The following is a 12,112-nucleotide window of genomic DNA, read 5'->3' as shown; positions in this document are numbered from 1 at the left end:
TGAGGAGGCTGAGTCTGAACTGAGGGCAGCACGCACCCTCCCGCCACTGCTCCTGGGGAGAAAGGGCAGCAGCCTGGGCTGCCAGCCAGAGCTGGAAAGAGGCCGAAGGGGGCGACTTTCATGTGAGGTTGACAGGATCTTGGGGAATCCGGTCCCATCCCGAAGCCCCTGGCTGAGGGAACAGTCCCGCCGAGGCCAGAGACGGGGAACCTGTCTGTGGTCCAGGATGGGGGTGGGATCCTGTCCATTGCATTGATGGGGCGAGGGGCAGGCGTAGAGGTAGGAGGAGGATCCCGGTGTGGTCGTCCCGAAGGAAGAGCTGGTTTCCTTCCCCGTATCCATCCCCGTCCTTAGCCCAGGACGTCCAGGTAGACGGGAGGGGTCTTGACCAGGGCCTGAAGCCGGCTGTGAATCTCCTTAATGTTCTGCCTCTGCTGGGGTTCCCGCTGCCAGCAGCCCTGCATGATGTCGTACACCTCCGAGGGGCAGGTTCGGGGCCGCTCCAGCTCCCGGCCCTGCGTGATGCACTCGATGGCCTGCGGAGATGCAGAAGAGGAGATGAAGTGTCTGGGTTTCAACCCCACAATGACTAGCCCTGAGCCGAGGACACAGCCGACGCGCTCTCTCTGCCCAGGACTGAGCTTAGCTACACCCTTCCGGTTGGAGGCAAGGGATGGTGCTGGGGGTAAGATACAGGAAGGGGAGTCAGAACTCCCAGGTCCTTTCCCAGCTCTGCTGCTGAGTCCCTTGTCACTTTGCCACTCTGTGCCTCAGTTTCCCCATCTATAAATTGGTAATGACCCCCTCCCTGCCAAATTCCAAGTGGCCCTTAGCTGTTCTGATCTGGGGGCCATGGGAGGGGGTCATCGACAAGACACCAAGAGACACCCCGACAATCTCCCTTGCACACCGGGCTCCCGCCCGCAGAATCCTCCTGGGCTCAGCAGAAGGGAGGGAAAGAGCCATCAATCTGCTCCAGGGGACTCCCTGTCTGCTCTGGGGAACATTAGACCAAGGAATGGGCAAGGAAGCTCTTAGGCCACGCAGTGAGTTTGTTAGGGGCAGGTCAGGTTTCACCCCGGGCCGGCAAATTGAATCAGATCTTTCATGCTTTGGAGAACTGAAATATCTTCCACCCCCATGAGCCCTAGAGCCAGGCTGGCCCCTCTCTGCTCAGCCCTAGCCATCCCAGAGAGCGGGACCGGCTGGGCCACGTTAGCGGCACAGAGTGTTTTGCCCATCCCTGGCTTCTCGTCGTGTGAAGATCCTGCAAACTGATCCTCACCCAGCGAGTGTTCTTAGTCCCGATGGACGCAGGGGACAGATGCTGAGAACACATGAGCCAGTGGAAGAGCTGGGGAGAAGACCCTGGATTCCTGATTCCCACTCCCTTCCTTGGGCCTCCAGACCACACAAAGGAACCCAGGCGTCCTGACTCCTGTTCCACCTCCTCCCAGAGCTGTCGACAGAACCCAGGAGTCACAACTCCCAGTTCCCGGCTGTAACCTCTAGACTGCACTGCCACACGAGAGACAGCATGCTATGGGCATCCTGCTTCAAGCCATGGGGGATGGGATCCCCCCTTATTTCTTAGCCCATCTCCTTTGCCCCTAGCTGACTTCTTGGCCATCAGAGAACCGGCAGGTCAAAGACCCTGCTCCCTGGAACTAACCCAACCGTTCTCCCTGACCCCAGTCCCGGCACTGCCACCCACCCCGCGCTCGCCGAGCCACTCTTCACCTCAGTGTTGGACAGCTGGTACCAGGGCTGCTTCCCATAGGTGAAGATCTCCCAGAGAACCACCCCAAAGCTCCAGATGTCGCTTTCAGCTGTGAACTTCCTGTAGAGGATGCTCTCCGGGGGCATCCAGCGGATGGGCAACATGGTGCGTCCGCCCACCTGCCAGAGAGACCCGGCGAGGATGGGTTAGCCAGAGGGGTGAGGAGGAGGGCAGAGCCAAAATATTGTAGCAGAGAGGGAAAAAGAAAGAAAGACACTGAGATGAGATAAAAAGAAAAAAATTAGAAAAGAAAGAGAAGAAAGTAGTCTGAAAAAGCCAAAGGAAGATGAGAGAGAATGATATGAGAAAGAAAAAGGTTTGAGAGAAAATTAAAAAGAAAAGGAAAAGTCAGGAAAGAAAAGAGGAGAGAAAGAATGAAAAAGAGAAGGAAGAATGTAAAAGTGGGAGAAGGAAGAAAAGAAAAAACCAAGAAGGAAAAAAGACAGAGGGAAGGAGCAGGATGGAATGAAAAAAGATAGAGAAGAGAGATGAAAGGGGCGGGGCTGGATTCTCCATTTGCTCACACCAGCATGAGACCACAGTCACTCCTGATTTACACCAGCAGAACAGAATTGGGACCAGAAAGGGGCTCATTTTGTACCCTCTCTCTCTCTCTCCCCTTTATTTAACCCTTTCACAGCAGCCTGTCGGGGGCCCCTCCCCCCTCCTGGCAGCGCTTCCTTTCCACTCGCTAAGTGCTCTGCGCTCCCTTTTCCATCGCAGGCCCCATTAAATATGCATAGGGGGCTGAGGTGGGGCAGGAGCTAAAAGGGAAAATTGGAAGAGGCCCCTCGGAGCCCCCTGCCCATCACAGAGGCTGATCCCAGCAGAGCTCTCAAGGAGATGGAGATGGATGGGTCTTCGCAGCCAGCAGAGCCCTCCGGTCGGCCGGCTGGCCATGTGGCTTGCGATGCGTCTGATCCGAGAAGTGTCACTCTTCCAGTGCATTGGTTTCCCCGGGTCAGCCAGCAACTGACGCTGCGCTTTCGAGCAATGGGGGAGAGTGGGCTGGGGTCTTCGAGGGAAGCGTTGTCTCTACATAGCAGGAGCAATCCCTCCACTAGCACTGAATGCAGCCTCACGGACCTGGGCAGAGGGGTGCTTGGGAAACGGGGGGCAAAGAATTGGCTGATGGGATCCCTAATGGGGTTCAAACATGGGACCTCCAAAGCACAGATTTCTACCAGAGTAACTCTGATAGCTGGCAGCAGTAGTCGGCTATTATCCTTTATATGGCCCAGCCACTGAATTCCATTAGCTGGCAGCATTAGGTTGCCATCTATACAGATCAGCCACTGAACTCCATTAGCTGGCAGTAACTGTAGGCTGTTATCCTCTATATGAACCAGCCCCTGAGCTCCACTAGCTGGCAGCAGAAGTAGGCTGTTATCCTCTAAGTGTCAGTGGAGGGATGAGACATTTTGACAGTGAGTTATGAGGCAACTTGCGTTTTCTCCCCAGTGTTGAGGCCTGAGCCTTCACCCCAAACCTGATGGGGCCTAATCAGAAGGGAGACAGGCACTGAGGAGAGGAGGCAGAGGAGGTGCTGGGAGGCTACAACGGGGGTAGGCATTTGGAGACCAGGGACATGGCCACCTTAGTCAAGGGAGGGACAGACATAGCATGAGCTGAGAGCACCGCGCCGGCCCAGGCCAGTAGCATCCGCTCCTGCTGCGCCCATGCTGGTGCTGATGGAAAGGCCTTGATTGACTCCGCCAGGCTATGGGTCGGGCCCTGGGCAGGTGTGGCAGCAGAATCAGGTCCTTTCCCCACCCAGTTTGCTCACCCGGTAGTAGTCTGTGCTGTAGATGTCCCGGGACATGCCAAAGTCCCCGATCTTCACCACCAGGCTGCGGCCCACCAGGCAGTTGCGCGTGGCCAGGTCGCGGTGGACGAAGTGGAGCGAGGCCAGGTAGACCATGCCGGAGGCGATTTGAGTGGCGATCTGCAACATCTGGCTCAGAGTCAGCTGCCCAAACGACTGGCCGTTCCCGTTATCCAGGATCTTGGCATCTGGCCCATGGGACCTGGGCAGGGCAAGGGCAGGCTGCGGTGAGGCCGGGCTCAGAGCGGACCTGAACCGACCCGATTTTTCAGAGTCTGACTCCGGATTGTTCCAGGCCGCGGCAGAAGTGCAAGTGGGCCTGGATGCAGCCAGACCAATGTGCCACCAATGCCCGAGACCCGGGCACCAGCAGGCCACTGACTAGGAGGGACATGCCCAGGTGATCCCAGCAGGTGATCCACGCCCTACGCAGCAGAGGAAGGGGAACCCCCCCAAGAGTCCTGCCAATATGACCTGGGGGGAAAATTCCTTCCTGAGGGCAGATGTGAGAGTGTGTACGCTTGATGGCGTGTGCGTGTGTTGATGTGCACATTGGTGTTTCTATGAATGTCTCCATGTGAGTGTATGTAAAGGAGAGGGGGTTATGGGGGTGTGTTTGGCCGAGGGGGATGTGGGGCTAGCCCAACTCCCTGTGCCCCCCCAACCCTGTGGGGCTGGGGTTTGAGGTGCAGACCCGGCTGGCGGGCAGGGAGATGCTTTCCTCCTCACCCAGCCAGGTGCCTGCACTCACGGGGCTCATTTGATGCCAAGTGCAGCTGACAACCTGGGCGTGGAGGCCGGGGACAGGCCCGCGCGGCTCCGGGGAAGTAAAACCATTAATGCCAAGTCCCATAACAATAATCATCAAAGGCAGGTCTCAGAGCTCATCCCGCGGACACTAAGCGATGCCGCTGGCAGCGCCCCGTCTAGTGCCAATACCTCGGGGGCCAATCGAAAAGTCTCTGCTTATTTCAGCTGATGGCCAATCTCCCTCTATTTCAGCCTCTCAGACAGCTAATCTAATCAATATTGCAAGGAGGCCGCATTAGCAGGGCCGGCTGTCTGAGCTGCTGTGATAATGGAGAAGTGGGGGGGTGGACGGGGAATCCAAGGCAGGGACCGCCATAACGGGGCAAATAATCCCAAGTCACGGCCAGGCAGGGGCTGAGGGGGAGCCTGGAGAAGTGCGTGCTAGTGTCGGTGTGGCACTCGGCGTGTCACTGAGTGTCGAGTGTGTGTGGTGCAGGCCGACGTGCATGGGTTGTGATGCCGTACTTGGGACCCCAGCCCTTGGATGGCCATCACCCCTGAGGCTCCCGGCTGGGGGTCACCAAACAGCCCCCGAACGGGGAGCTGGGCTCCGAGGGGAGACCACAAAGCGCCCTTGTGAGGATCAAGGTGGGGGTGACAGTGTATTATTTAAAGGTTTGGTGGGGCACGTGTCCCCCACCCCATGGTGGGCGGTCAGGGATGTCCCTCCACTTTGACCTGTGTCACCCCCAGCAACCAGGCCTAGCAAGGGGATTGAAGCAGAGGTGTATTTAGCTGCCATCCACCCCACTCATCTCTGCGGAGGGGCCCCATTCTCCCCAGGGCTGTCTCTGGGACCACCCCTCACCCTGGCCCTCTGGATGGCACCCCTCCTTCCATCCTATGGCAACAGCTTCCCCCCCAACCCCCGAAAATGCTTTGGTGAGGCCTGGTGCCTGGGCAGGGGCCTGCCACGCTGCAGCCGGTTGGGAGAAGGACCCTCGCAGTTATCAGCGGTTCCTTCATGCCGCAAAGGAGGCAGAGCTGGCCCAGGAGGGCATCGCAGAGGGGGCCAGTCTGCGTTTGCCACGGCCTCTGCTCCCCGCTCCTCCCTGGCTTCTGCCTCCCGTCACATTGCCACCCCCATTCTCCACGATCGCCCCACATCCAGGCTTCCCCCACAGCTTCATCCACCCTCTTGCATCTTCAGACCCACCGTCTCACTTGAGGCCCCATTTATCCCCCATCTTCATCTCGGCTGACCCGGCGGACCACGTCTCTCCGTGCTCCATCAGCCGGCTCCACCCTCGCCCCTGCTTCTCTCCCCAGCCTGGGCGCAAGCCCCTTCCCCCTCGCAGCCTGGGTCGCCCCCCTGGAGCTACCCCAGCAATTCCTGAATCCTGGGTGAAAACCACCTCTCACAACTGACCCTTCGTTCATCTGCCTCCCTCTGGCATTGGAGCGCCACAGGGCACCTCGTTCACCACGTGTGGGGCTGGCACAACGGCCTTTTGGGGCACCACCCTGCATGCAGGAGCCGTGCCAGAGGGGGGCCAAGGCGCGGAGGGGTGTGCTGGGGGAGCAGCTGAAGGACACCATACTCTGGCTATTTTAGGCTGCTGGATGGTATCTCAGGCTGGAGGTAAGTTAGAGCAGCCCCGCTGGCTGCTCTAATCTATGCTGGGGGCCAAAGCAGCACAGAGCCACCCCATCCCATCCGCCGCCCCACGTGCTGACTGCTGGCCGGACTCCACCTGAGGAAGCGGTTGAGGTCTCCGTGCTTCATGTACTCAAAGACCATGACGAGGGGCTCGCCGTCCGTGCACACTCCATAGAACCGGACAATGTGCTCGTGCTGCAGCACCGTCAGCAGCTCCGCTTCCCGCTGGAAATCCAGCCGGGCACTCTCCGTCGCCTCCTTCAGGGCCTGCAGGGAGGGAGACAGGCCCAGAGAGGGCAGGGTGAGCACCGGGGCTGGGGTCCCCAGGTGCATGGCAGTGGCCGGGCTTCCTGCTTCTGCTCATGCTAGGCAAGTCATTTAAACTTTCTGGGCCCCAATCTCCACATGTGATGCGGAAAACAAACCCATCCAGTTAGACTGATAACAGTTTGGGGCAGGGACTCTCTCTCCCCTGGCGTCCTCACAGTGCCTGGCACAACAGGGCCCTGATCTCAGCGGGGCAGAGACTTTCTCTTCCTTAGTGTCCGTGCAGCACCTTACACAACGGGGCCCTGATTTCAGCCCTGTGCTGCGGTACTGCAGCACTCACAGAGCTGCCTCTGGCTCTGTCCCCTCTAACTGCCAGGAGGATTTAGTGGGCCAGTTGCCATTCATGTGGGACTGTGTCCCCATCACAGCTGGGAAAGAACCCGGGCCTGTTTGGGTCTCACCCAGAGCTAGAACCATAAGGGCGAGTTTGGACTGATCTCCAAAGGGGTCTAGACTGGGCCTCCATTCAATACATTGGTGTGCGTCTATACACTCACCAGTGCCCCCTACTGAATGGAATCAGAACTCCTCAAAAGTGTGTCATATGGTCTATACTGCTCCCATAGCTCAGGTGGATCTGGGTTAAGTCCCATCCTGCCTGTTGCGAGTGGCTGCCACTTGCAGCACATTTCAGTCGCGAAGCTCCCAGGTGGGTCCTGGGATCCCCCCACCCCAGTGGAGGCTTCCCGTGGACAAGGGGACGGGGTTACCTTGACGGCCACAAGCATCTTCTCCTGCTCGGGGATGAGATTGTAGCACTCGGCCAGGAAGACCTTCCCAAAGGCCCCTTCCCCCAGCTCCCACTTCAGCACGATGTCCCTGCGTTTGATGTGGTGGACGCCTGCAAGGAACAAGGACCGTGCAAAGCGCCCGGCGTCACCCCCCACGCACCCCGGAGGGAAGGTGCAGAGCTGGGCGGGGAGCGGCTGTCTCTCAGGGGTGGGGATCTGGATGGGAAAGAGGCCAGGGAGACAGGGCAGGCTGGGGTGGGGGTTGAATTTGGAGAAAGGGGTAGCTGGGGGCTCCAGTCAGGAGAAGGAGAGAAGCCAGAGGGATCTGGCTGCTTGAGAGGTGGGGTGGGGTCTGGGGCTCTTCCGGGGAGAGGAGTGAGAGATTCTGGAGGCGCCAATGAGGTCCAGATGGGAGGGGCCAAGGGATCCAGGTGGGAGGGGCCAGCTCTGAACCCCCAGTTCCCTCTGCCCCCTTTCTTTACTTTTGCTCCCGCACAGCCAGTCCAGGACTCCCTGTCAACACCCCGACCCATAGCCAACCAGGGCTGGACGTGCGTGGGCGCGGGTGCACCTTTCCCCTGCTAAGAACCCAGATGGGCCCCAGGCACGGGGCAGGGAGTGCCAGCGAGTCACTGCACCCACTTACACCCCTGTGTACCACATCCTTTCCAGCTCTTCCCCCCCGGGACCCACCCTGCCCCTCCCTAACCCTCTGGGAGCCCCCCCTTAACCCTCCCCAGAACCCCCCTGCCCCTCCGGACCCGCCCTGCGCCCCTCCAGGGCCCTTACACGAGTCGCAGAAGTACTGCGGGTTCTCAATGAAGTTGGTTTTCAGCCCCTCCAGCTTACTCTCCGCTGAGGACTGGGGGCTGCTGCCCAGGTTCATGAAGTGCAAGGACATGGCGATGTCATCGTCCTGGGCCAGCACAGCCGCCCCTGCATGGGATGGGGGAGAGATGTCAGGCTCCAGCAGCCCTCTGGTCTATCTGCCCCTTCCCCCACCACCGCTGGGGGGCCAACAGCGGGGGCCAGTGAGCAGAGCAGGTAGCCTTGCAGTAATTACCGAGGGGGCTGTCCATACTCCCGCCCCCAGGCATCTTCATCAAAGATCCTGCAGCGGGGCTGGGAGATCTGACGGCTCCAAGCCCAACAGGGCACAGACAGGGTTGGGGAGGGCCGGGCACTGGGGTACTAAAATCCTGTTCCTCCTGAACAGCTGAAAGCAGATGCCCATCAATGCCCGGGTGCCCTGGGACCGCAGGTGGGGGGGGGCCACCTGGCTCCAGCCCAGGGGAAGGTGAAAACTCTCCCAGCCGGCCTCTCTTCGGCTCCCCCGAGTCTACCTTTGGGGAGCCCTCTGCAAAGTGAGTGAGGGTCACTCCGTGGCAGCATCTGACCCTATTTTAGCCCCTGCAGGAGAATTTATCCCAGCCCTGGTGCAGGGAGTGACAGGGGAAGGCAAAGCTCCCAGCGCTGTTTGGGGCACGGGTTAGAGCAGTCTGGGCTGTTGCAACACCTAGTATAGACGGGGATCCCCTGGGTTTGCTCTTGATTACCCCAGTTGAGGACCTGGCCCCACTCACGCTAAGACGAGCAGGACCAAATCCGTGCTGTGGGGCCTGAGCTGCATAGAGGGGCCCGTGGGAAGGGATCTCGCCTCACCTAGCGTATAGTGCAGGAACTCGCATTCGGTCTGAGAATCCAATACGCACCACACAGCCCTGTGGCCGATCCACTTCGGGGATAACAGCCTACTTCTGCTACCACTTAGCAGAGTTACTCCTTCAGCTCAGGTGGCAGAGGCCCATGCTGCCAGCACTGACGTTCGCAGTGTCGGTGAGCCAGGAGAAGGGGGTTGCAGCGGCGACAGGGACTTACGGTTAATGCCGAACTTGGAATGTCGCCCACATTTGTTGAGCACGATCAGCATGATGGAGAGGAAGAGGCATGCGAAGACAGCCAGCGCCACTGCCACGGAGACCTGGAGAGAGGGAGGAGACGCAGCTCGGTCCACAGGGCCGGAGGGCAATCGGGGCTTGGCTTTGGATCCAGCCTCCCGGTGCCTGAGGGCTGGGATCCCGGGGCACAATCTGGCCCATTGCAGGGGTGAAGACCCAGCTGCCGTTTATGCCCCCCTCATCAACTTCGGGGGAGGTTGGATCCAGGGCTTTGGCCTAGGCTCTTCTCTGATGCAAAATCATTATGGCCATCAGCGGGTTAGAGAACAACCCACTGAAGTCCTCTGCCCTGCCCAGCAGCTGCCACCTGAGGGCCTCAGAGCCCTTGATATTTATTAACTAAGCCTCGCAAGCCACCTGGAAGGTGAGTCAATGTCACAACCCCCATTTCTCAGAGTGGGAAACTGAGGCACGGAGAGGGGAAGTGACTTGCCTAAGCTCATCCAGGGTACTGATAGCCAAGGTCAGAAGAGAACCCAGGAGAGCCAATGTCATGTAGAAGTCACAGCACAGGCCCGGGCATCAGGACTCCTGGGTTCTGCTCCCAGCTCGGGGAAGGGAGTGGGATCTAGTGGTGCGACCAGAGGGCTGGGAGTCAAGATCCCAAGCTCTGCCTCTGACCTGCTGTGAGTCACGTCATAGCTCTGTGCCTCAGTTTCCCCATCTGTGAAGGGGGTTAGTGATACTGACCCACCTCACAGGGGGCTTTATTGGTTCATGTTTGCCGAGTGCAGTGAGCTGCTTCCAGAAAGGTGCAATAGACCCTGTGGTTATGTTGTGTGCCCCAGCCTCATGCTGCAACAAAGGCAGGAATATTCTTGGTGACCTCTGTCCCACCCCCGTCCCCCAATCCGCTTTCCCGGGGCTCACCCCAAACGTGTGCTCCTCTGACGTTTCCACCGGCCCATCCAGCGTGCTGTTCCCTTTGCCTGCCTCAGGGAGAAAAGCAGCGTTAGCTCAGCCTGAGAGACAGGGTTTTATTTTGGGGGGGGGGATCAGTGATGAGTCTGGGTTTGGAGTGGGGCTAGTAGCAGAATCTGGGAGTTCAGCTGTTAAGCACCCCTTTTGGGGGCAGGGATATGGGGTATGGGCTCCACAGAACACCCCAAAGACCCATCCTCTCTCCTGTGCAATGCTGGAGGATGCTCTGCACGATTCCTGCTTCCACTGGAACCACAGAGCCAGATCACAGGGCCAGCCAGTGCCCTGGCCACACACCCCTCAGTGCACCTGACTGCTGCAGAACCTCCCAGGTGCATCCAGGCAAGACCCCCACGGTTATGCCCTGAAGATCCTGTCAGCTTCACCGGAAGGCAGCCCTGGCATGGAGGACAAGCTACGCAAGGCCCTGGTTGCATTAATCCAGCCTCTCACACCACCGATCCTCTGGCTTCCCCTACCAAAGGAGGGGTTGGCAATGGGGCAAGGGGAAGGGTCTGGAGCAGAGAGGTGGGACACGTTCCTGTGGGATGTGTAAGGTTCAGGGTGCTCCCACCGCCCAGGGTAGACAGAGCCGCTCAGGCACCTCGCAAAGTTCAAGCAGGGGGCAAAGAGAAGCAGCCGCCACCTAGGAAATACTCACCCACGGGAGGCAGGGACACTGCAGCAGCGAGGCAAATGGGGAGGAAAAGCATCATTACTCTCCGTACAGCATCAGTACCAGCTCCCTGGAACCCGGCCCTGGCCACCCCTCCCTCTGCCCTAAGCGGGCCAAACCCAGCGCTGGCAGCCCCTCAGCCTCGATCCAGTCCGGATCAGAGGACCCCTCTGCTGACTTTTTGCTCAGCCCAAATCCAGGGCCTGAATGTCCTTCCACTCCAGTGTAAATCTGGAGTGATGCCCAATGGAGCAACGCTGGTGCAAAACCGGTGTGAGCAGAAGGAGACTCAGACACGGACTCATTGGTGCAAAGCGAGTGCCAGGTGGAGCAGTGGCATTTCACACCCATGTGGCACCGGTGCAACTGGCTGCTTCAGGGGCCAGATTTGTCCCGTCTAGCTTCAGTCTCGACCCATCTTGACGAATAACCTTCAAGATCTTTTATGGAGCCGTGTGGAGGGCAAGAGTAACTCCGTAATCGATTATTATTATTAGGGTCATTACTAGAGCGTGGAGGAGATCAGGGCCCCGTTGTGCTGGTCACGGCACAGACACGGTCTAAAATGGGTGGGAGGGGAAACTGAGGCACCTCTACCTACCCTAAGCAATTCCTCCCCAACCTTAGTGTTGGTCCCATCAGGGGGAAGGCTCTGTTCCCAGCCCAGCAGGGTTATTAGGACCTGGAGGAGGGGAGAGGAGCCGTACCAACAATCGGCTCCTCAGGGTTGAAGCTGAAGGGATTGTCCATGAAGCGTCCCAGGACGGTGCGGGCGTCGGCGCCCAGCGGGTTGTGGGCCAGCAACGTGTAGTTCCCGTTGTTGACGTGCGTGGGCCCGTTGAGGTACAGGCAGCCGTGCACCACGGTGGAGTTGTGCTCGTACTCCACGATCTTGGTGCGGATGTACTTCCCTTGCACCAGGGCGGAGCCGTTGAACAGCCACCGGAGGGCCGGGGGTGGGTTGCCATCCACCGAGAAGGGGATGCACCAGTCGTGCTGGCGAATGGCTTCCTGCAGGTCCAGGATCACGGCGGGGACTGCGGGGAGAGATGACAAAGAGGGGCTCAGGCCGGTGCATTGCCCCAGGGTGGGGCGGGTTGCGGAGCCAGGGCCCCGAGGCAGCAGGCACAGTCACTAAGCCACCCCCACGCCCGCCGGGCAGCCGGGGTTAGGGATTCCCCCTGAGAGTTCATCTACACTGCTGCTGGGAAAAGCCTCTCAGATTGGTGCTAGTGGGGCTCCAGCTAGCAGCAGGGATATTCCAGCTAGGGCTCCCAAGCCCCATGAGCCGGGACTAGACCAACCAACCTGCTAATTTCCATGCACTAGCCTGAGCCTTGCTAGCACAAGGGAAGCTCACGTGCAGCTGCAACGTAGCCAGACGCAAAGCCTCTGCGGGTAGCAACCAGATGGCCCCTCTACCATGCAGGATTAGAACCTGTGATCTGTATCTCCAAAGTACAAACCACTAGCACTTAAGC

At 59.1% G+C, this 12,112-nt stretch overlaps 1 protein-coding gene across 1 annotated transcript in view; it reads right to left on the bottom strand.

Annotated features, from left to right (window-relative positions):
• Positions 1-350: 350 nt before the first annotated feature.
• Positions 351-12,112, bottom strand: part of NTRK1 (neurotrophic receptor tyrosine kinase 1) — a 28,823-nt gene continuing 17,061 nt past the window's right edge. The window contains exons 8-17 of the mRNA XM_050930500.1: positions 11,339-11,668; positions 10,617-10,634; positions 9,905-9,963; positions 8,955-9,057; positions 7,866-8,012; positions 7,056-7,186; positions 6,110-6,282; positions 3,567-3,807; positions 1,741-1,899; positions 351-536 (exon numbers count right to left, since the gene is read on the bottom strand). Coding sequence (XP_050786457.1) covers positions 351-536; positions 1,741-1,899; positions 3,567-3,807; positions 6,110-6,282; positions 7,056-7,186; positions 7,866-8,012; positions 8,955-9,057; positions 9,905-9,963; positions 10,617-10,634; positions 11,339-11,668 — 1,547 coding nt within the window. The remainder of the gene's footprint in view (positions 537-1,740; positions 1,900-3,566; positions 3,808-6,109; positions 6,283-7,055; positions 7,187-7,865; positions 8,013-8,954; positions 9,058-9,904; positions 9,964-10,616; positions 10,635-11,338; positions 11,669-12,112) is intronic.

The sequence above is a fragment of the Gopherus flavomarginatus genome, chromosome 20, assembly GCF_025201925.1.
Source record: "Gopherus flavomarginatus isolate rGopFla2 chromosome 20, rGopFla2.mat.asm, whole genome shotgun sequence".
Lineage (NCBI taxonomy): Eukaryota > Metazoa > Chordata > Testudines > Testudinidae > Gopherus > Gopherus flavomarginatus.
The sequence above is the reverse complement of the archived record's forward strand: the minus strand, read 5'-3'. Positions and strand labels throughout refer to the sequence as shown.